The sequence below is a fragment of the Protopterus annectens genome, chromosome 7.part1, assembly GCF_019279795.1.
Source record: "Protopterus annectens isolate FY-2018-M chromosome 7.part1, PAN1.0, whole genome shotgun sequence".
NCBI lineage: Eukaryota > Metazoa > Chordata > Ceratodontiformes > Protopteridae > Protopterus > Protopterus annectens.
Window position 1 is genome coordinate 514,680,265 of NC_056740.1, and position 26,637 is coordinate 514,706,901.

At 36.2% G+C, this 26,637-nt stretch overlaps 1 protein-coding gene across 1 annotated transcript in view; it reads left to right on the forward strand.

Annotated features, from left to right (window-relative positions):
• UNC13C (unc-13 homolog C) overlaps positions 1-26,637 on the forward strand; it is a 4,920,764-nt gene that overhangs the window by 4,136,698 nt on the left and 757,429 nt on the right. The window contains exons 20-21 of the mRNA XM_044078941.1: positions 4,743-4,839; positions 21,732-21,875. Of these exons, the coding sequence (XP_043934876.1) occupies positions 4,743-4,839; positions 21,732-21,875 (241 nt within the window). The remainder of the gene's footprint in view (positions 1-4,742; positions 4,840-21,731; positions 21,876-26,637) is intronic.

Below are 26,637 nucleotides of genomic sequence, written 5' to 3' on the forward strand. Positions count from 1 at the left end.
CTTTTAGAACAGACCACTGCCGGGCCCTTAAACAACTATCTTGGCTAGAATTACCCAACCAACTCACCCTCAACCAAATGACCATGGCCCATCAGATATTCTACGAAGCTGAAAAGATAGCAGTTCGCCAAGGCCTCCTAAATCCACACATAAGTCAACTCCTCTTAAGATCCACTAACAAAGCACTAACCAAAGTAAACAGAAGCAAAATTAACTCAGGTGACTCCCTATATTTCTGTTATGTTGCAAAAATGTGGAATGCCTTGCCCATTAACATTATAGCTACAACTAATAAACAAAACTTCAAACACCTTCTTAAATCCCACCTTACTAATTCCTGGTTATGCACATGTGCCAATCCTGGTTAACCCTTTCACAACAGATGTATTCTTCTCCTATGCCTTCTCCTTGTACGTAATGCAGTCTAATTCTTTTAGCAAGCTCAAGACCAAACTATCTCCCCAGCCCCACAGAAATCCTTCCTGCATTAACTACCATCTCATTTGAGTCTTTTCACTCAAAAAGTCAATCCTAACCAGAAAACTCAAAATGTATGACCTTCGAAAATATATTGTAACTTTTCTCCAGTGTATATAATTAACTTTTGTTTGAACAGTAACTGTGTGACAATTTTTCTGTAACTGGATCATCACTGTACCAACGTGAATTTGCCTATGTAACACGCAATTGTAGAAAGAGTTTAACAATAATGTACTAATAATTGTATTTAATTCAGTTTTTTTTTTCAACTAACTGTGACATTCCTCTAATGTACTAAAAATTGCATTTAATTTGGATTTATTTCTCAAGGAACTGTGTGACATCCTCCTCTTCTGTACTAACTATATTGTCTGTGTAATAATTATAGTAACGTGGAGCTTTTTTCCTTGGGCATCCGCTGAAAATGGTCAGTTTGCCCAGTTGGAGTTTCCCTGTAAACAAATGTAAAAAAATAAATAAAAATAAAAATAAATGATTGATTACACCTTATTTAAGCTGAATTTTTAACAGTTTTTTATCTGAGGAAGTTATTTGTAAAATAACAACCGTGCTCATAAAATAAAGTTTCAGTGGTGTGGCTGTATTCCCAGGTTAGCATGGTTTGTACTTATTTTGTTGGTTTGCATTCATCATGGCTCATTGTGTTACGTAACTTATGGTGTGCAGAATGTCACCTTTCTTTTGTGTTAACAACTTCTTCTGAAGAAGCCTGGTCACTGTAGTTCAGCATGGCTGTCTTGGCTACCAGGAAGCTAGAAAATTAAATTTCTGTTTTCTTTTTGAGGATTCATAACTAACCTTGGGATTAAAATGGTTAAAGTAAGGAATACAGTAGATCTTGTCTCCAGCTGTTGGGAAAAGTATTAGTCATTATGCTTTGAAAGTGAGGAAGCGTCATACAAAACAATTAAGTTCATGACTTAAATGAGAGATAACCATAACCAGACTTCGACAATCCTACTTTTATATTATGGTAACAAGTGTCATAGTGTTATACAAGCTTGGAATGTGAATCAGTTTAGGAGGCAAATCTGTCATGCCTGCACACAGATTAGAATGGCTACTCCACAGAAGGGATACAGACAGGTGACTTCCATTTGTTAATCTATACCATATAAACTGCTGCATGATATGTCATGATCTAAAAAGTTCCTTATTTCAAAACTGGCAGGGAGAGTAAAGTAAATGACGTCAAGGTTGAAGCAATGTTTCTTGGGAAGTACTAGGCTAGTTATCCTTGTGTGCCATTTTAAGCCTCAACAATTTCCATCAAGGGTGGAACTCAAACTCTATAACTTGTGTCTTTGAGGTAAACATCATACTTTGTATGCCAGCTCCCAACCTCCTGAAATGGGCTTATGGATCTCACCTTCAGAACCCAAGCATAATCCAAGGAGTCTTTAATGAGTTTCTAATCTGGCACAGGATGCAAAATGTAGAGTCACTGTGTGGCTGCCATCTGCTGTTGATGCCATAGAAATAGATGAACTACTACAGGAATAACATACTCTAAAAGTTAAGTACTATGATTTCATAGAACCCTAAAGTACCATCATGTCTTTATGATGTTTAATCCAGTACTGCATTCGATAAGAATAGATGTGGACATGCAACCCAGCACCCTAGTTCTCAAATATGTTACTGAAAAAGTCCATCACAGTCATAACCTGTCTTGAAGAAGGGGCTATCTTTTGGACTGAGAAAAGTGCAGATACGATTTCAAAACATGACAGAAATGTGCTTGCTGTGGAAACATTATCACATCTACTTAATTGCAACACATGGGCACTGAGAAGTGGTAGCACGTTTAAAGGCACTTGTGGATTATCCTCAGCTTTAAGTGAGGACTAACTGGTACTGAATATTTTATTAGCATTCTGGGAGCAGTACAATAGCCACCAGGTAATGTAGTTGGGTAACTGGAGTCTATCCCATGGAAAAGTCTCCATTAACCTTGAGAATGGCAATATATATGTATATATATATATATATATATATATATATATATATATATATATATATGTATATGTGTATATATATATATATATATATATATATATATATATGGGTCTACTTTACATGATCGACATCCCAAATGTTTGACTTTCATAGGGCCGAGACCATATGGTCAAACATTTGAAACATCGACCATGTAAACTAAACACCATAACGCACAAAAAAAAAACCTAACGCTTTTTAGCAGGGGGGGAAGCCCCCTGGCACCACCCACACCACCCACTATTTAATATACCAACTCTGAGATCGCACTACTATTGTGGTAATGGGAAATCTTCCCGTTTCGCACTCTATGGAGATCTCCATTCAGATCGGTCGAGCTTTTAAAAGTTCGATCATATGGTCTCAGCCATATGAAAGTCGAACTTTTAAAAGTTCGACCATCTGAAGGGGACCCATATAGATATATATATCTATATATATATCTATATATATATATATATATATATATATAGATATATATATCTATATATATATCTATATATATATATATATATATAAATAGATTGAGAGATAGATATAGCATATAAAATGAAAAAGCTCTAATGAAGGAAGGAAAAAGATCTAAGCACTTTCATTCTTTATTTATCAAACTTCATCAGAAATCTTTCTGTGTTCAAATATGATTAATGGTTTCATGTATATATCTGTAACTATATATATATATATATATATATATATATATATATATGTATGTGTGTGTGTGTGTGTGTGTGTGTGTGTGTGTGTGTGAATATATATCTATATACATATATATATATATATATATATATATATATATATATATATATATATATATATAAAATATATATATATGTGTATATATATATATATATATATATATATATATATATATATATATGATCTAGGACTTTTGAACGAATGTTCAAAAGCCCAAATCCATTACCAGCGAACACAGTTTAACAAAGCGCTTTCATCGAAAAAGCGATTTGTTAAAGTATGTTAAAAAAAACACAAAATCTACTTGAATGCAGGGGGTCAGGCCCCCCTTCACTCCCTGATGTAAGGGGCTGTGCCCCCCACACCCCCCCTACTTTAATATTCTCACTCCAAGGTCACACTACAGTGGGGAAAAGGGAATTTTTCCTTACCGCACCATAATACCACCGGAATAACAAGCATACTTACGCGAAAGTGCTGCTTCGGTGAATAGCACTTTTGCACAAGTATGTTCACCAAATTGGGATTCAGTGAAAGATGCAGTCGAGCATCTGTACGGATCCCATATGTACACATATATATATATATATATATATATATATATATATATATATATATATATATATATATATATATATATATATATATATATAGATATATATAGATTACCTTCAGTTGATCAAACTGCCAAAATGCCGAACATTATATGGCCGAGGCCATATAACCAACATTTTAGAAGTTTGAAACAAAAATAAAAACTGTTTTTTTTTTTCAGGGGGCAAGCCCCCCTGCACCCCCTCCCCTGCTAATTAAATATACCAACATCGAGAACGTACTATATTCAGGAAAATGGCAAATTTCCCATTCTACAATGTACGTCGATCTCCATTCACACTGTTCCAACTTCTAAAATGTCAGTTATATGGTCTCGGCCGTCAACTGAAAGGAATCCATATATATATATATATATATATATATATATATATATATATATATATATATGTATATGGGTCCACTTTGATTCACTGAAAGCTCATTTCACTGAATTTCAGTTCACCCTCTGAAAGTCACTGAAAGCTCAAATCACTGAAAACTCATTTCACTTAGTCACATTTCACTGAATGTAAGTACTGTTGGGGAAATAAAATGTATATGCCCTTTTTCCCACTGTAGTGTTATCCTGGAGTTAGTATATATTGTTGGGGGTGTGCAACCCCCTGCTTTGTGGAGTGTGGGGGCATAGCCATCCCACCTACTTAGCTTTTATATTTATGAAACTAATTTCACTGAAAGCTAACAATATAAAACCAAAAGTAGGTAGGGACCTATGCCCCCCACACTCCTCAATGTGGTGGGCTGTGCCCCCCCACTAGAAATAGATATAGCTGTACTGTTATCTGTATAGATTATATTATTATACACATTTATGTTATTTTTGGTTATGTTGAGTATACTGTAGCATTCTGGGGAAAAAAACAAATTTATGTGCCTTTAATTTAATATGATAAACTGCATTTGACTGCACTGACATCTTTGTTTTCTAGATGGTTTGAACCTTTTGTGATGCAATGGTTGGATGAAAATGAAGATGTATCAATGGAATTTCTTCATGGTGCTCTTGAGAGGGACAAGAAAGATGGAGTAAGTAATGCATATTTTATTGAATAGTCTATATTTTATCAGTTTAATCAGAGATGGCATTCATTTGTATGTCTAGTACTTATCTCTCTATGTACAGGTAAGACTGTCTTTAGTAACTCAATGCTGTAGGTTATAAAGTTTATAGTATCTACAGAACCAAATATACAGCTCCTTGTGATGACACATGGTGGAGCTGATCTAAACAATTTTTTGGGGGCGGGGTTGTGAGTGTTTTATTTCCATACATTTATGTCCACTAGTTTTGCTAGGAAAGATAAGGATAAAGCAAGCCCATTGGCATAGAAAAAAGGGAATTGTTTTGTGCAATTGGTGACATCTGAGGTCTTGATCTTTTCCACAGGGAAGACTTGATCAATAAGGTGAAATAATGCTGAATTTAACAACAAAGAATGCAGACTGCCTTTTCATGCATGTGAATATATGACTAAGCAGAGAGAAAAAGTCTGGGAGGACTTTTGACTACATCCAGCTGTTGATTTACCTGGCATGCATCAGGCTGTTGATTTACCTGGCATGAATCAGCCATTTTTCTGCCATCCACCCTTTCTCTGTGTACATCATAAATTGTCATAGTTATGTTTTGTCACTGTTTAAAAGAGATAGGTTCATAGGTTCATACTAGGCTATCTGCCCTAGGGCATTTATAAGCCTAGCCAGAGTGTGTGTGGCTTTCACCACCCCTTAGGATGAGAATACTATACCCATTAGTTTGCTGTGCCTCTGTCTAGCAGTGATACAGAGATGATTCCCGGGGTAAACCTACGATCTCCCATCCACTCGTCAAGATTTCTCTTGAACAGAGTCAGTGAGGGGCTCTGCCTCACATGGACTGGGATTCTGTTCCATAGTGTAGGGAGTCTCTGGGTGATGAATCTGTCCCCCCAGCACGTCCTATTTATATCCGTGTTGAGGATATCTATATTTAGATAAAGATTTTTTAAGGCTTCCACACAGGTGCAGAAAATTTTGTCAACAGTAACCACCTGAATGATTTCCTATAATGTACACATCATGAAATGTCATGGCTTGTTACTTTTCTTGAATTCCACACCTATATACCTGCTTCTCAAAAGTCCATATACCTAGGTAATTCCAGTTTGCGTGCACCTTTGAAAGAAGAAAATATTTTTTATACAGTATGAAAAATAACTGTTTCAGCAGAGACAGAGGATATTTAGTAGCATTGCTGATAGTGTATGGATAACAATCATCTAGAAATACAAGCTATGACAGGTGCAACAAAACATTATAAGTCCCTTTTTTTCTGGATATATTTTTTATTACTAATTGGATGAAAGCAAGGGATGGTGACAGAGTAGTTGGTGTCCAATGCGAAGATCATGCAATTTTTTCCCAATGAGTAGTTTGGTTATTGTGCTACAGGAAAATTTAAAGGTGCAATATTTCACAGATTGCAAAGAATTACCTGCTGACATTCCCATTTGTTTGAACTATGAAGCAAGCATTTTTTTAAACAGGTATAACTTTCTGCAGTTTAATTGCTATAAATAGTCAGAGACAGAAAAATCCAGTAAGAACTCAATCCAATGTAAAGACCTATTATATAAAGTCAAGTATTACTATGGCTGATGTTAAGAATTACCTAGTATTTAGATGTGTAGGCACACTGTTCAAAAAGAACCTGAAAGAGTGGATGGGGCATCGTAAATTCTTACTGCGGATAGAGCCCACAACCCTCCGTGACATGGCAGTCATTACTAAATGCAACTTTGGGTATTGACTAGCATTTCTATGGTATTAAATTGGGATGAAATGGCTAGGCTTGAAATGACCTCTGGGTCAATAGCCTTGCAATCTGCTGTGAAAATAAGTGTATGTGTGCTGCGGAAGATAAGACTGCACAGTTAAGGTCATTCATGTTATGATTCTAAAACTGAAAAAAGATACAAAAGTATTTGGAACTGATGTGATTTCATGAAAACATATTGATGATTTAATCACTGAAATATCAACATTACTTCAAGACAGGCCACATGTACCACCTCTTAGATCTTGTGTTACATGGTCTAATATAGTAAAGGTATATTTTTTATAGGAAACACAAGACATAAAGTGCATTATTTGTGTCTTTAGTTCTTATTGTGTAATAATGCTCCTTGATGCATTTATTAAGACTCCTAGTGGGCATGCCTACGTAAAACACAGGGCATCCAGAGCACAAAGCTATATATCCAATATTAGCAATGGTGCATGAAAACCCACCCAGAATACTAATAGTATAAGACAAGTGATCTAAACTTAAGTATGGACCTTCATATATATATATATATATATATATATATATATATATATGTCTACATGCACCACAACCACAACATTTAAAAGTGCCTTTAGGTTTGTCTGTTATAGGGAGAGGGACATAGGTTTCACAAATTTGTAGCATCTTTTTAATGCTGGCCCTCTTCTTGTGTACAGATAAGGGTGTCGTTCCTAAGACGTGATATAGTTCATTATTTCCTTCTATAATTTCCCAGTTGTCTTGAATAATCAATCTAATCTTACCACTGTCTACAATAATATCTACACAACACCTAGGCAATGAATTATCACTCTTGTCATAGATTTTGTCTGTATTTTTAAAACCCTTTAAAATTATCGGAGGAAAGTCATTATTACGTCTGCTAGTAGTGTCTTGTGCTACACTGTTTAGTAATTCAGAGGGATAACCTCTGTCCATAAACAGCTGAGTAATAAATTTGATTTCTGTATAGAAGTCTAAATCTTTACGTGCCATACAAGAGGCCGGATGTATTGGCCTTTAGGAATCTTCCTTTTCATAATACTCGGGTGATTACGTTTATAATGCAGGTAGCTGTTAACATCAGTATTCTACCTGAGAAAGTTTTCTCAGAACTATTGCAGGAAAGTTCTACATCTAAATATGACACTTCATGTTCAAATTCTCCTACAGTGAAAGACAAAAAGTTGCAAGTAGCATTCATTTCCTCTAAAAATGAAATGTGACAGGTGGTGGGTCCTTTTATGATGAAAAATAAATCATATATGAACCTGCAGTAGAAAATAACATTAGAAAAGAGACTTATTGAGGGAAAAATTTATTTTTCCCACCAACCTAAAACCAACCCTGAAAAAGCTGGAGTAACTGTAGCCCCCATGACAATTCCCTTTAGTTGTTTATAATACTTTTTGTTGAATACAAAATAATTATTTTCCAATAATAATTCTAGTAAAGCAATATACAACTTAATGGAAGAATTACTAAATGATGTATACTTGTGTAAAAAAATTAAACACAAATCCCAAGCCTTCCTATTGTGGAATCAATGTAAACAATGATACAACATCCGCTGAAAACACATACAAACTCAACATTATCATTAACGATTTTCTGAGTTTTGTAAACAGAGAAAAGTCTAATTTGGTTAAAAAAAGTCCCACAATTCACAAATATAGATGGGTAATGGTTGAACCAAAGGATTCAAAATTGAATCTAAAAATAATGAAATTCCTTCTGTAACCCCCACCCCAGAAGATGACACTGCCAGTCTAAAGGGGGGGTTGGGGGTTCTTATGAACTTTGGGTAAACCGAAAAGTGCACCCACTTTAGTATTGTCTATAACCAAAAAATCATACACATCAATGCTTAATTCTTTGATCACCAAGTGGTCATATAAACAATATTGTACATATTTGTGACTTCTATTGATTTCATCATAAGTAACCTCACAGTATTAATCTTCATGATGCAACATCTATTCCATTACTCTATGATAGTCAGATACCTTCATAATGACCATCGCACCCCCTTTTTCCACTTTCATAAAGTGCAAATTACGATCATTTTTAAATTCCATTAAAATCTTCCTTTCCTCTCTATCCAAATTATTGTAAGAGAATACAGGTCTCATATTAATTGTGGACCTAATGTCCTTCTCAAATGATTTTTCAAACACTTTTAAAGTAGAATTTAAAATCAGATTGTACACCAAAGGTTTACTGATACTTTTTTGATTTCAGTATCCTTCATAATATACTGCAAATTAAATTTTCTGGTGTACAATTTTAATTCTAACAAAGTGTTTGTTATGTTACCTCTTCTACTAGGTATAAAATTGAAACCAAGTTCTAATACATACTTATGTTTATCAGTTAAATCAATGTCTGTTAAGTTGTCTATGTTGTTGCTGAAACTCACTCAGCTTCATTCTTTGTTTATTATTAGCGGTAACAACTCCTTCCTCAGCTTTGCTTAGAGCCAGTCCTATATTTCAATCCTTGAGAGTTTTTTTGGACATATACCATTGTTATTAATAGTCTATAATTCTGTGTTTACACACTTGGATGCCTGGATGTTAGTTGAAACTGATGTATTGGACTCATCCTTTGTGTTTGCATAGTATCCAATACATCCGCTGTGTTTCCTGCCTTTTTGTTAGTGGAATTTAAAGGACCAGTGTCTTTTACCAAAATGCTACTATACATACTCTTCTGTAAGATGTTCATGTTGAACAATTGTCTTTTGCTCTCAAAATTCAAGGAATAAGCTACGCCGTTATCGTAATCTTTGATATCACAGTCTATTTTGTTAATTTTGCATTGGACAATAGCTTTTTCATGCTCATCAATGGCACTGAATATATTGTCATAAGCCCCTTGCAACTCTTTGTGACCCCTTAATTGTTCCTTAATGTTCTTGTCAATGAACTCTAAGTTAGAATTTAAATCTTGAATCAATATAGAGTTGCGTTTAACAAGGACCTTCAAAAAATCAATACCCGCATTGTTAAAGAACATTATAAGCTCATGATAAAAGGGATCCTCTTTAGAAACATCATTAGGAGCTTTAAAAAACCTAAGCCCCTTAGGAACAATCTTGTGGGAAATACAATATTCAAAATATTTATTTTCTACTACCACTGCACAATATTTTTTTAACCCTTTTAATAGTGTCACCACACAAACTTGAAAGGTTGTTGTTAATCACTGTATGAGTAGAAGTGCTTTCTAATTTGTTAAAAGGGCCAAAAGAAAAATATAAAGCAGATGCCACATCTTTGTAAGAAATGTCATTATAAGTGCCATTATATTGCAAAGCAGACTTCTTAATCTTCTCCCCTGAATATTTAGAAAGAGAGTCACTTTTCCCACCTTCACTACAAAATAATCTGTTGGTGAGGGTGGTTAAAGACTTTTGTAAGTCTCTAAGTACTACTAATAACTCTTCCATGAAGTGGTCTTGGCTGTCCATAACAGGATGTAAACTGAGATTCAACAGTTTGTTCTCTGGAGTACAAGCCATGGGAACCATAAAAATGAACCAAAACCAAAGAATGCCCAAAACCAGTGTATATATAAAAAACAACAAAAGAAAAACACAGTAGAGTGCTGAAGAACAAATTGAAACCATCTTTAGCATGAAATACTTTATTAATGCTTTCATCAACCAGACTTCATCAGAAAAACAATATAAATAATACCAAAAAGTTCAAACTTTCACTAAAAACTACCAATTCAACTCCAGGATCTGCCTGTGCACTGCAACCAGCATCTAACCCCTAATGTCTTATTTTACCTCTTGTCAAAGACAATATCTTTTGCTGATTTTTATTCCTGTCATTCTCCTCCAATCTCTCTCTCTCTCTCTATATATATATATATATATATGTATATATATATATATATATATATATATATATATATATATATATATATATACCCCCTTACCCCACAACTTTAACTGCTTTCTCCTATCACCTCTTCATACCTTCCCTCCCTCTCTGTACCCCCTACCAACTGTCAATTTCTTTAGTATAACACATCTCACAAGCTCCCTATCTACTTATCCACATATCTTACGTCCTGTCTATTTCTACCCTTTTCCTCCTCTCACTTAACTAACATTTGATCAAAGATTAATCTTTTCCTCTCTTGAACCATCGTATGTAATGTTTCTTTCTACAATCCAATTTATTTGCTTATTTTTGAAAATTATATTTTATGTGATGTTAATATTTTCTATGCTAAATGTTAAACATTATATATTTAAATATGTTTTCTGTTACACCTACCTTCCTGTATCTATGCTATGTTGCTTATAACTTAATGTTATATGTTTTATCTGGAGCTTTTCTCCCCGGCCTCTGCTGAAATGGGTGTCTGACCCAGTTGGACTTTCCCAGTTATCAAATGTCAATAAATAAATAAAATAAATAGAAAAAGTTTATCTACACACCACCCCATATCTGTGTGTTTTTCCTCCTCTCCCTTTCAAATGCTTTTGAGAGTTTCTTCCACTTTGGAGCTTTTCGCATCTTTCCATGACAAGTATTACGTTGGTTAATCTTTACCTTTTCATTGATTTTCCTTGGCTCTTCATGTATACTGTTATTAAGATGTATCTTTTTCAAGCTCTTGTGCTATCTCATTTTGGTGTGTCTTTGCCATGCAGTTTTCTGTGGTTAATTAAAAAAATATTAAAAGTCTTAAACTTTTTCTTGTCTTATTTTCTTATATGTAATTATTATTTGCCATTAATGTTATTTATGTTGTTATTATTTACATGTCATTGTTTGACTCGGTTTAATTTGAGAATTCAAGCAACAGCTACTGTCTATCAAGGCTGGAAAACCTTTGATGTCAAAGGGAACTTCATGTTTGAGGCAGACAACCTAGATATCAGTACCTAAAGCATTAATAAAGATGTTGGAGCTCTATACTGACAATTAATTTCTGTAGAGTTTCCTAAATTTCTAAAGAAAACATTTTAGCATATGATAAGGAGACATAGCTGCTAATCTCCAGGTCTTCAGTCTAAGAAGTGTAAATCTGATTCTGTGTTTCTACAGATATATATATATATATATATATATATATATATATATATATATATATATATATATATAAAACATTAAGAGTTATTTCTGACAAATCTGCATGAAAGTTAGTCAGATTGCTGAAATCAACATATTTAGCATCCTTACCTCCCATTCGATAATTTCTTTGTTCTATGGTCGCCTGAAAAATACATAAGAACATAGAATTTCTACCAATGAGACCCACAGTTTCCTCTAGAGGGTGGGTGACAAAACCTCTATTTAAATATCTAGACGCAAAGCTGAAGGATGTTTTCTTGCTGTCTAGTAGTTATATGAAAGACAGTTTTGATTTTTTAGAATATATATATATATATATATAATTCATCTGAAAAGGATTATCCTATGGATTTTATTGTGATAATGATCAACTTTGACACATTACTCACTGTGAATGAATTTGGTATAAATTCTGTGAGAATGTTTCTAAGTACTAATTCTAATTTAAGTAATGCAGAAATGTATTTGATATGTGAATTATTGAAGTTCGTTTTGATCAATATTTGTTTTATATGGACGGTGCAGTGCTGCAGTGGTAGCATTGTCACATCACAGCAAGAGGTTCTCCCATTTGATTCTGGGCTGGGGTACCTTCTGAGCGGAGTCTGCATGTCCTCCCTGCATTCATGTGAGTTTCCGCCAGGTACTCTGGTTTCCTCCCACATTAGACAGACATGCATTTAGGGCATTTCTCCCCGGGCCGACACTGAAAATTGGCTTTGTTCCAAGTTGGACTTTCCCGGTTAACAAATCTTAAATAAAAATAAAAAATAAATATGATGAATTATACTGTTTATATAAAAAGGGTGTTGTGATGGGTATTCCAGTAAGATATTCTTACGTTAATTTAGTTTTGTTGCAATAGGAAAATTATTTTATATTTTTGCAAATAATTTCTAAACAGAGTCCTTTTTATAAATTGTGGATAAAATATTTTTATTATGAGAAGATGACGTTACAGATTGTATCCTATTTACTGTTTTTTTTTAAGTAATACAGTAGATATTTTGACATTCAAATCATGGATTTCTACAGACTGGATGCCATCTTAATTAAGTTAAGTAATGGTGAATTGGCTACTACAGAATTCAAAAAAATATAAAAAGAATACATTTTACATAGATCTAGTATGCATCCACATTTTATGTTCCCTAATATCTGTAAGAGCTAGATGGTGAGGATTGCAAGGTTAAATATGAATGATGAAATTATGAATAAACAAGTGAAATTAAGGAACAATTTTATATAGGGGAATATCATAATGTATATGTCAAAAATATATCAATTTACTAAAGAGAAAAGAAAAGATAGAACCTGACCAGCCTTTGCAGGTGATAGAGGAACAGTAGAGAGCTAAGTAATAAGGGACCAATAATCATATTAGATTTATATATACATATCAAGCTCATTCAAAGAGAATTCAGGAGATTATTAAGAACAACCAGTTTATTTTACAAGGCTTAAAGGTATCAGCCTTAAAGGAGTATTTGAATGCATTACATTTTGGTTATAGAAAGACGCCGAATTTGAAAAGTAAGTTACGTTATAAATAACAGAAGGAAAGGAATTCTGGACAAAACGTGACTAAATGAAGTCCATTTCCTTGTTTTAATTGTACCTTTTGTAAATTTATAAAATAGGGCACAACAAATAGCCTTACACACTCAGTGGGTAGAAAAAGATACTTGCTAAATCGGATTGCAACCTGCAATATGAAGAATATGATATATCTTGCCCTGTGTTTGGGCTGTGAAACTTTTTATATAGGTAAAACTAACTGTAGACTGTAGGATAGAATATGTAATCATATATCTGATAGAAGGAGACAATTTTAAACTAATGACTTATTTAAACATCTAGATGCTGCAGGCCAAGGGCACTCTTTTAACTTTATGAGCATGGAGATAATATATCAATCAGACTGTGAAGTGATTTAATAACAAAACAGAAAATTTGGATTATAATTGGATCATTGAATTACACGCTGATGTATTACCTGGATTAAATAAAGCAGTCAATTTAAATAAAACCTATTTTGAAACTATTACAAAAGAAATGTAAATGATGTTATCTCTTTAAGCGTGAATGAGATGTCACTTGGACATATGACCCTAAAAAAGTTTAAACTGTAGAATTTGAGCTGATTTTTATTAGATCTGATGAAGGATTATTTAAAAGTTTCTAGCTTATCTTTTATTAAAGCTATTTGATTAAGAATTTGATCCATGTTTGGAGAATCCATTCTTGGTATTACATCCTTAACCAGTAAATACGTTTCTGAATTCATGACCTTGAAACTAACTTCAGCAATACTTAATTATTTAATACTTAATTCTGTTCTTCCTCAGGAGAGATGAATGATTAGAAGGATGTGGCTGTTCTTGTAAATGCTCTTCTGAATATGTCTGTTCTCTTATCTCTGTTCACTGCATGGCAGACGGAGGTATCTTACTTTCACAGCTAGGCCATCTTGGCTTTCCTCACCTGTCCATTTTTGGCACCATTTTGAGAAGACTTTCTTCAAACCATTGCTGCCAATACTGATGCAGAAGTACTAACTGGTATCAGCTGTGGTCTTGATTTTTGGAACACAACCGTCAGCGCCATCAGCTTCAGTGTCGACGGTGCTGACAGTACCAGTTATCCAATCAGTATTAAAGATGCCATAATTTGTTTTTTTTTTGGGGGGGGTGATCCTTTTGGATTGAGCTCAGCACCAATGCCTTCAGTGTTAATGCCAGTATTGGAATGATCAGCCTTTTGGCCATCACTGCAAGTGCCCTCAAGTATATTGAGCCTATATATGGAACAAGAGTCAGTGTCACTTTTGCCCCATTAGCAACTACCTTGCCCCCAGTATCATCCTACAGCTAAGGTGCAGGCAGTACTTTTTTGTGCCTTTCACAATCATCTTTTTGAACAGTAGAACAGAGGGCCTTAGAATGGACATTGGTGTGTTTTTTTTGTCATACTATGTCAAATTATCTCTGATACTTGGCAGGAATAAAAACGGGCAAGATCAACTGTAGAGTTGCCCACAGCAGACACAGAAGTTAAAGTGGGTACAGACTAACCTTAAGTTTGGAGTGATTTTGCTAACATCAAAGCACATACTCATCAATTTAAATATACACAAAATCCCAGATCAGACTCTGAAATCAGTGAATTAACTACCCAGTGTAAATATCTATATAAAGAAATTTACACCACTACATGCAATTTAGAAATTACCCATTTAATATAAAGAAGTTTACACCACTATATGCAATTTAAAAATCACCCATTTAACATCAGCATTAGGCAGACAGTAGTGGGATACATTACCTCAAAAACGTAGTTCTCTAGTAGCCATATACAGCATTCCGCTTAAATTCTCCTTACACCTGGCATATAATTCCCAAATTCCATAAAGAAGAACTCCTCATCTGTCATCTTAAACTAAATAACTATAAGCAACTATGTATTATAGTACTCTATATTCCCCGGGTAATAGTGTTACAAACGTAGAAAGCATTTTAATTGGATCTCAAATACAGTTTCTAATGAAAAGATAATCTTAGGTGATGTCAATTTTGATTGATGGATTACCATCACAAAGTGTCCATCAACTAGCCTAAACCTATTTGGCTTGACTGAACTCATTTCCTCCTCCAGATATTATAACTATCCCAAAAACTGGGCTTGATTCTTGAGTGGATATTGGTGTCTGATTCTTCTAAGCATGTCACCAGTGCCACCCGCTCTGATTCCCTGAGTGATTGCCTCTCTGAATATGCAAACTGACTCAGTACCCATAATATCAAAAACACTTAATTAGAACTTCCTGTAACTTCACTAATTTTAACTCTGATATGTTTAACAGACTTCTAAGTGCCTTTAACTGGTCTATCCAGAAAAATATTCCACTCAACAAAGCTGTGCACAAATTTAACTCCGCTTGAGAGCTGTCATAGATTCCACCAAAACACGAACATCTTACAAGAGGGTCTAACACAGACAGATGACTGGTGCCAAATTCATGGATTAAAATTCAATGCCAAGAAATGCATTATAATGCCTTTTGAGAAATCTGTCACACAGGCTAATTGCTCCATCGATTAGACACCCCTAAGAGTTGTCTCGGTAATCAGCAATCTTGCAACATATGTAGAACGTATTCTGGTCTTTGATCAATAAGTGGCCAAGGTACTAAGAAAATAATTCTGGGTTGCCCAGCTTATAAGTAAGAGCATGGCATACAGGTCCAAGGAAGCTACAGTGCGACTTTATCCATTCCTTATCAACCCCATCATTGAGTCCATTGGCCCCTTCTGCATGAACTGGCCAAACATATGCCCCTTCTGCATGAACCTGGCCAAACGTATGCCCCTTCTGCATGAACCTGGCCAAACATATGCAACAGTGTGAATGCCCATAAATGTTCCTTACCTGACAAAATCCGTGCTAAAACACATTGTCTCATACAGAGCTCCTTAAAGCCCTAAATCTCTACACTCTGTCTCCTACAGGTTACTGAGAGGTGCTCTATGTCTGGCATACAAGGTATCCTTGGATCCAGCTTTGATGGACCTTTTGCACATCCACAAAATGAGCAGCATCAGAACCATTAGGTCCAATGATTTAAATTTTGCTTGTGAGATAAATAAGATAGTTATATATCTCAGATGATCCCCATGTTTTGGAACAAGCTCCCCATCCATGTGAAGCAGTGTCTGTCCCTAACCCTATTTAAATGTAATGTTGATCAATGGATGGAAAATCTGAAATTCACCCCAGCTCTGGACCCCATGTCTTTGATAGACAGAGACAGACAGTAATGCCCAAGTTAATATTCCTCCCACCATATATTCTCTAGAAACTTCCTAACTAACATACCACCTCCTATTAAATGCCCATGATATATAGGGACACAACTGGCTAGACTTATAAAGGCTCTAGTGGTCGTTAGCCTAGTATATACCTATGAACCTACAAAACTTAGACAAGACTAGAAAAATAAAAAAGAGGAGGTATTGTTTTAAGGAAGTCTAGTAGGCTCAAATTCTCACTTTACTCTATTTCCCACAGTTTAACATTACAGAGATGCTCATTTCCATCTTTAGGCTCATTAATCAAAATATCTTTGCATTATAGTTCTGTATGGTCCTCATCTTCAGCATGTAGATATCATGTCCACTGTAGAAAATCTACTCTCTTGGAAGGGTACCAATGTCCTATATGAAACAATTATATTATGTAACATAAACACTGACTGTCTCATACTTAACTCTGCTAACAATCCCCCATATCACTCAGATCTATTTATCTTTACCCATCTCATTCTTATCTCTACTAAAATCAGCAAACCAAGCAACAATTCATTTATACATGACTGGATACTGACTTCCAGTTCCAAGAATATGTCTTCTTCTAGCAGACACACATATAAATCACCTCTTTACTTTGATTTTTCAGAAGTAATATACAAAGCCACAGCAAACATCACTATGTTGTAGCTCATAGCTTATCTAAATTCAATGAAGATTCATGACATTCCTTGAAGTTCTTAACTCAAAAGCACCCATTAGAAGAAAGACGATCAAAGATAATGCTGTCCCATGGCCAATTTATGATAAATAATTAAAGTAAAAAATAGAAGAATGCATGAAAAAATCTTTTTACGTGGTAAAACACAGCTAAATGTCTAAAACATTAGACACTGTCTCAACCTTAAAAAAAACAAAGTGACACTTGACAAAATAACATATTACTCTAATTTAAAATACACTTTTCAAAGAAAAACCTTAATTGCTCTGGAGATCTATCAAAAACATAGGTCAAACAAGAATCAAAATACAAAAAGACAGTTGATTGTAGAAGTAATGTGTTCTGCCAGCAACAACCATGAAAAAAAAAAAAAAAAAAATACACCCACAATTGCTGATACTTTGCCAAGATTGCCCCATCAATAAACACCTAGGTCAAATCCAACAGCCAAACCATCCCCTAGATATAAAGCCTGAATACAGCCTTAATATCCAATTACCAGTTAATTAAGTCACTGATTTTTATTTCAATTTCATTTTATTTTGTATTTATTTTGCTTTTGCTTACTCTGTTTGTCTGATTAGGTTTAGTCAAAAAACCCTTTACAAGGGAGGTCCGGGGAGAAAAGATCCAACATACTAAAAACATTTTTAAACAGAAATTCAGTAATATACAAGAACAGAAATTAAGTTATATATATATTAAGCACCACTCCTATTGCCGCTGGTGAGCAAATGGACATTTGATCAAATTGAGGAAACCATTTGTACAGAGCGGTTATCTTCTCATTTAAATGAGCATTGTCTCTAATGTTATATGCAGAGAGAACCTTTAATTTTATGGCAAGCACACAGTCATGCACACACACACACAAAAACACAAACACACACACACATGCACACACCAAATGCGCGCACGCATGCACTCATGCGCACACACACACACACACACACACACACACACACACACACACACACAAACACACACATGCACATACAGACACACACAGACACACACACACACACACACACACACACACACACACACACACACACACACACACACACACACACACACACACACACACACACACACACGCACACACACACACAGTAGCATAGCAAGAGTGAAAGGGCAGTTTTCCTGGGGCAGAGTGTGACTTGCTGTGATTAAGAAGTGTAGAAGTGCACTTCTGTCATTATTTTTAGTACCAACATTTTTTATTATTATTATTATTATTATCTTTGTTGGAGAGCTGAGGGAAGCCGCAGTGGTGCAGCAGTAGCATTGTCGCATCACAGCAAGAAGTTCTCCTGTTCGATTCTCAGCTGGAGCACCTTCTGTGTGAAGTCTGCATGTCCTACCTGCAGTCGAGTGGCGATCAAAAGAGATGCGTAAATGCGTGTGCCTTCATTGAAGGTTGGGCACTGAGCTGGCACCTAGGCACCGTAAAAATATACCGACAATCATTAGCGGACTGGAGTTCGGCTGTGGTGACCCCTAACCAGGAATAGCCAAAAGAAGAACAAGAGCTGAGGGGTTGGGGCATAGATCAGATCTAGGAAGTAATAAGCCAACTTGTACAAATGTACCGATATACCAAATGGTTTGCTACTGTGCAAGCTGCAGTGGTTTTCTCATTTTTTCTCCCTTCTCTGAAAGCCTGGGGGTCATGGATTGGCTTAGAATGTAGGCAGCAAATGTATCAATTGGCTTACTATTGTGCAAGCTGAAAGTTTTTTTTTTTTCAGGGGGTGCTGCATTGGGAACAGACACTAGGTGGTAGTATCCAAACAACGCAAAAATGAAATAAAATAAAATAAAAAACACACCAAACAGCCAGTAAATAGCAGCAATTCTCTCTATATATCCAGACCCTGGTACCCCTCTCATCTCTCTTTCAATGGGTCACCACAACACACAAAATGACAGTCTTTATATACAAATCAATTATAACAATTATTCAATTAATTAAACAATTACTAGGTGGTAGTATGTCCAGCTATGCAAGAACACACACACACACACACACACACACACACACACACACACACACACACACACACACACACACTCACAAACTATGGCTATCTGGGAGGTGCAATATTCATACTAAACATTTGGCTGTGCACTTTTTCCTACACTAACATTTTTCAAATTAAATTTTTTAGCCAGTAAGAAAGAAATCATCTACTTTCCTTTCTAGGCACAAATGAATACTTACACACTGCATCTAACATTAAAATTAAATAACTACTGATGAAAGACTACAGTTACTCTGAAAGTCTGAGCATTCCCAAAACCTATGTTGGTCCAATCTTATCTATGTTCCAATGTGCTTGTGTTTTCTGTGGTGACTAAGTCTTAGAAAATCCTCTGTAGTGATTTAATTGGGATCATTGTTAACAGGTAGCCAGACCACTAAATTAACTTACTGTGCGTTTGTCTTTTGATAGAACACTCAAATTCACTGCATGTAGAAGACATTTAAAGAAGATTAATGAAAGAATTCTGAATAGCATTAACAAATACATTGGACTGGTGATAAAAACAGGTCACAAAAGAAAAGGCAGATATGGCATGCAGCAATAAATGCAGAGTCCAAGCCAGGAAAATTGCATCGAGCCACATTGCAAACAGCACCTAAGGTATAGTTTTCTTCCCCAATCAGAGCTGCTGCTTTCTTCCCTTTTGCCCATTGCCACTACCATATCTGGCACCCTCAACAATAAGTTGAGGAATAAAAGAAAAGAAAAAGGTCTGTAGTTCAGTTTGGCATTCCTCCCTTCTTTCTTAGAGATGAGTGCCAGGACCACATCATGCCTTCACATAGTATGCAAGTAAGTTAAGAACAGATCATCTGATTACATACACATAGGGCAGCTGTCCCCTTCATCCCACGCCCCCCACTATGTCACCAATAAGAGGATTTTTATAGATCAGCACATGTAATATTGATATCATTAGAATAAGACACATCTCAGTTTCTTTGTAAATGAATTCTGGATAAAGACAAACATAATGGTGGAACAGCAACCCAAAAATCAGAGACAGTTTTTAAATATTCAAATTCACATAAAGGAATAATAGAACAATGGGGTTTGCATTAACATGCTTTTTTCTTTACAATAAGAACCATAAAACTGTAATCTCTAGCATTGTTGACTGACTGTAATCCTCAGTGACTTCCCAAAAAATCTGAAATTTTAATTGGGACATGTGAAGCAAAATCAGGAATGATTAAGTCACGAGAGATAACTTTACGTATATGCAGAGAGCAAGATACACAGTACATAAACATATGTGTTATATGAATAAAATACAAAACTAGGTAGCTGATGTTATTATCTAGCTGAACAAAACAGTGTGAGAGAAGTGAAAACATTTAACAATGGCATCTACTTATCAATCCAGTGAATTGCAGCTTAAAATGAGGTCAGTACATTTCCTGCATAAATTGATGGAATATTAACAAAGGAAAGAAAAATAAAAAGCTGCTTTATCTTATGGTAACTAATTTAGCAGACATCGTCTGAAATGCTATGGTCAGGAGAAGATTGAAGACAATACAATATCAATAAGGCCAAAACAATGTAAGATAAAGAAGGAAGATAAATTAAATTTAAATGCAGTGAATGTGTTCTCATGTGGGACAGGGAAATGGTAAGCGAAAAGGAATAATGCATATTTTGTCTTGAAAAGAACGCATCTGCTAATTACAGTTCATTTTCTGGTTAAGAAAAAAGATGCATTTAAAAATAAAAAAGAGTAGAGGCTGGAGAATTAAATGGCCATTAGAAGTCATAAACTATATTTTTGCATCATAATTATATATCTGTGTAGGTTTCAGCATGCACAGCTTAGAGGTTGTAATTTGTGTCATATTTCACTTACAGTCAAACAACAAGTACTTCTTTCTCTGTATAGAATGAGAGGCAGATAGATAAAAACTAACATAACTGACTGTAAACTCTGAAAAGTAAAAGTGAAACTGATACCAGGTGAACTTTTCTAGCATATATCACACTCTCTGTTATATACAATAATTGCATGTAGTACTGACATTTCCTAAGTGTCTTTATTTTCAGTACAAAAATATTTTACTTAACATACTGTTTTAACAATCATTTTGTTGTGCTATGACCTTTACTGAATAGTGCAGAAAGGATTTGTAACATCCTATTGAAAAATAACACAATAAAACCTTTTTGGTACATAACAGACCACTTTTTGCTTCTTGGTATAGACAGCCATCCTCTGAGCAGGAGATTGCATATCCTGCATTCATCCAACATAACTAATCATGAGGCTGCCAAAGCCTGGAGGTAAGGTAGAATTCCTTTTAACAGAATGCATTCTGCAGGTGCAAATGAATAAGCTTTAACCAAGTAGTCACTGATCAGCACAGTTAATTCCACTGACAAATGTTTTGTTTTTAAAGAAGCTCTGTACTGAAATACTATTTTTTTATTCTCTTTCTCTCCCTCTAGTTTCAGCAGACATCTGAGCATGCCCTGTTCTCCTGCTCAGTAGTCGATGTTTTCACCCAACTCAACCAAAGCTTTGAGATTATCAAGAAGCTTGAATGTCCAAATCCCGAGGCATTAGCTCATTCTATGAGAAGATTTGCAACGGTAAGCCACAAAAAGTCTATTAAATCATTCTTTTTTGCTTTAAAATATTAATTTTAAAACAATTCATGTGTCTTCTATTGAAATATCTTAACATCTACTAACAATGTGAACATGTGGACTAAAATGGGTTTTTAGAAGCATTTAAGAAGATTAAGACAAAGAAAGGTTTTCTGTCGAACTATCGGGTGCGGTTTTGCAAAAATTCAAGGTCCACCCACAAACAGTACGAAAATGTCACCACATCAGCTAGCCATACCACATATTGCAGCTGAGGTATGATACTTCTGTATTCATGTTCTTATAGCACTAAGTTTTATGTATCCAATATGCACTTAATTCGTTGTATTTGTACTTGCAAGGATTCTGCTTTCATGTTTAGGGATAGGTATAATTAGTGCTGATAGGTATAATTAGTGCTGATAGGTATAATTAGTGCTGATTTCCAAATGATAGGCATGGTGTTTGAAGGGAAGCAGTTGTAGATCTGTAGTTGGATCTTAGTGAGTGTTCTCTGCAGCAGACGATGGTCCATACGAGCAGATTATCAGAGCTAGTGGGAGAATCAAGAGGGCTTTGTTCCAGAATAATTATAATCTGTCTGGGTTTAATTTGTCTAAAAGAGAATAGTGACGGTTAATAAAGGGGAGAAGGTGAGGAAGGGAGGAATGGAGTGGGATGGATGAGACTGGTGATAGGCTCCTAAATGTGCTGAGGAAGACTGAGACAGATAGGTAACCTTGATGAAATGGAATAGTGTTTCTCACCAAGTGCAGAAAGCAAATAAGTAGAAATAAAAAAAAAATAATAATAAAATAAAAGTCAGTTGCTACTGCTAATAACCCAGCCAAAAATAAATAAATAAATACATAAAAATTAAAAATAAAAGGCAGAAAACAGAGGTGGCTAACTTCACGGCACCCATGCAAATGGACAATACTTGCATGACTGCCGAATCAGCAACCAATGTACTGTACGTACATGTACACAAATGCATGGATGTCGCCATACCCAATAGAAACAAGACACTCTCCTCCAAAGGAAAAGGAAGCCAATCTGGTGGGCCCCTGCCATAAACAAACTCTACAACAGAAGGAGAAAATTGATGTGGAATAAGGTGAACTCCCAAAATTGGAAAAACTCCCTTATCAACCTCAACAAAAAGTTGAGATCCCTCATCATATCCTGTAACGCTAGCTATGAAAAGAGAATTTCAGCAGATAGTAAAGACAACCACAAGGCCTTCTATAGTTATGTAAAGAATCTCTATAGCAATACCCAGATTTGCTCTGAGCTACTGCACAATGTACCTCTTATACCGAGCCAACAGATATTGCCAATATACTGACCGACAGATTCAGTGCCACATTTACCCCTCCCTCCACAAAGGACCAATCACAATACCAGTAGATTGCCAGGCACCCAGTATTACTGCTGCAGTGGTTAAAACAGCACTGTCCAAGGCCAAGAATACAGCTTTTATGGGACCTGACAATATCCCTTGCTGTGTTCTACATGAACTACAGAGTGAACTGGCATCTCACCTGTGTGCCCTATTCAATCACAGCCTCACCACAGGCTTTGTCCCTACAAAATGGTGCACTTCTACAGTCACCCCTCTCCACAAAGGAAGAGCTACTACAGAACCTGAAAACTATCACCCATTAGCCTGATGAGTCTGATATGCAAAGCTATGGAACGCATCATCATGGACCTAATAAACAAGGATATAGGGAATCTCCAAACTCTGCATCCCACACAGTTTGGTTTTGTGAAGGGTAGATCATGCCTGCTCAACTTGGTCGACTTCTTTGAGTCAGTCACCAGAGCTGTGGATGAAGGAAAGGTGGTTCATACAGCCTACCTTGATCTGGCCAAGGCCTTTGATACCACTCCCCACTCAGGAATCATAGAAAAACTCATTAAGCTAGGCATCAACCCCTATATCACTAGGTGGGTTGCAAACTGGCTCACAGATAGAACCCACAGTGTGAAAGTAGCTGACTCCAAGTCAGACTGCTGACCAGTCACGAGTGGAGCTCCAAGGGTTTGGTCCTGGGTCCTCTCTTGTTTGGTATCTACTTCTCTGAAGTCCAGGCCAACATGAAGGGACTCTGACTGACAAAGTTCACAGACAACTGCAAGTTGGGAGCTATTATTAACTCCCCAAGTGATGTTGACATCCTACAGAAAGGCCGCACTGAGACCAAAGGCTGGTGTCAGAACTATGGTCTTAAGCTCAATGCCAAAAAAATGTGTTGTCATCCCCTTTGGGAAAATCCCAGTTCCCATGAATTACCATATCAATGGTAGTCCACTGAACACAGAAGGCATTATAAGACATCTGGGAACACAGGTTGACAGCAGCCTCTCTTTTGACCACCACATTGCTGCTGTGGTCAAAATGTCCTTCTATGTGGCACATGTCATTACGAAGAGTTTTGCATCCAGGAAGAAAGAGGTCATTGTCTCCCTGTACTCTTCCCTCATTAGGCCAATCATCGAGTACAATGCCCCATTTGGCATGTACCTCACTAGACACCTGCAACAACTGGAGAGGCTGCAAACGTACTTCACAAAGAGGATCATAGGCCTTAAACACTTGTCCTATATGGACAGACTCAAAAAAACTCCAACTATTATCTGTCTCATATCGCCTACTTAGAGGCGACCTCTGCTTGACTTACAAAGCCATGTCTGACCCAGCTCTGTTAGAAATGCTACATCTAAAGGAGTCCTAATCCCTGCACATCACATGCTCCTGATACCTCAACCTCATTATTGCAATCAACAGAACGTGCTGGAGGGGCAGGTTCATAACCCAGAGACTGCCCATGCTATGGAATAGACTTCCCATACATGTCAAGCAGAGTTCTGGTCCTCGTCAAGACAAATCTTGATGAGTGATTGGGAAATAGAAAGTTCACCCAGGGGATCACTCCAGTGGCTCTACTTGACAGAGGCAGTGGGAACTAAGGTCGGGTGGCACGATGCCAGGATAATCCTATGGGCTAGGCTTGTAAAGGCTCCAGGGCCATTAGCCTAGTACACACCTATGAACCTATAACCCAAATAAAGTTATTTTAACAGCTTACATCAGAAGGAGGAAGCAACGATAAAATGATGGGGAATGAAAGGCAAACAATGGTGCCACTGGTGTGCTTCCAACAGAGTTAATGACTTCTTGTGGTTTAAAGTACAAGCGTAGAGATACTCTAATTCCAGTTTGGATGATTTACACTAAATCCTTACATAACTGAGGTATCTGTAGTAGAAAGGGAAGCTTACAGTGTGGCAAGCCAATGCAACTGATCTGTTGTACAATGCAGTGGCTAATAAAAAGAAGAGTTTGGGGTTGTCACTTGAGCAACTCCAAACTGCACAAACGTCACAGTACTGTGTTAGTATGTTGGTTAACACCTACCTATCCAGTAACCAATCAGTTCTTGTGTAAGAGCAGAGCAGTCATTATTTCCAGCTGTAGTAGTAGGAAATCACTGTAGTGCAAAGTTAACACTTTCCGAAAGGCAGTAGTTTGAGGGCAGCAGTCACTACTGCTTATGAGGGAAGGGAGAAAATAGGCATTGCCAATGTGGGAACATAAACAGGGTGCATATATTCAATAGTCAGGCAGTATAATAGGTAAATGTGAGCAGTGGGGGGTCGGAAGTTGGCATAATGGTTGAGGTGTTTACCTTACAGACACAAGTTGCAGGGTTTGATTCTCACATGGTGTACCTGGCCAGGCTTAAAATGGCCCACAAGGGCAGTTTGCCTAGTACAAATCCATGAACGTATGAACCTATGAACAAAAAACAATAAGCCATTACTACAGTAAAGGAAGGACAGGGTAACAGAATAAGGAAGGAAAGGCAGAAAGGAATCAGGAAGTGGTAGAATGAGAGGACAGGTAGGATAAAGAGGTATAGGAGAATATAAGAGGTATATGTAGTATACAGGTTACCCATAACAACAAATGTTCTTACTGTTCAACTAGCAAATGGCCAATAGTATGAAAGTTATCTCTGAAGCATTTCTGATTGACACCACTGAAAACCATTTTTACACTATGCACCATAGCCCTGCTGTACGTTAGAGCTCTGTGCATTGGATAGGGAAATGGCATAATAATTTAGTCTGATAATAAATTTCAGCTGCTTTTTACTGAAATGTTTGCTGTTTCTTTGCATGCATCCTCCTTGAAACAATGTAGTTGTCACAGTGCATACAGCAAGGACATGGTGAGGAGATATGCACAATAAAACTATCCTTCGGAAAGTTTTTTTATATTCCCTTATATGTAAGCCCATAATGACCATGCACTACAGGTCCAATAATGGTTACTATGAGGTGTACACCTTGCACTAACCATTTTTGATTCAGAGACAGCCCTAACACATTTCTGCAATATGAAGCTGTACAGCACCTTAATGTGCTGTCTCTGAGGCAGTGGTAAATACCAATGAGGCATTCCAAAAACAGAGAAGGGGGGGCATAAGCTAATTAGTCATGTGATCTCCCTCAAAACTGCCTGATGTAAGACATTTACCCAGCCAAGTGATTCAGATAATTGCTCAGCTGTGTAAGTTAACAAGGCCACTCCTGACATGTCATGTTAATAAAGCTCATGTTCATCCACCATGGTAGACATACATTCCTGGGAGTTTATCTATCAAGTAGTGTTGGATTGTGCATGCATTTGTGTTTGTGTATGTGATGGGCTGCATGTATGAATATGTCTCTGCCTGGGAGGTCACAGTAGAGG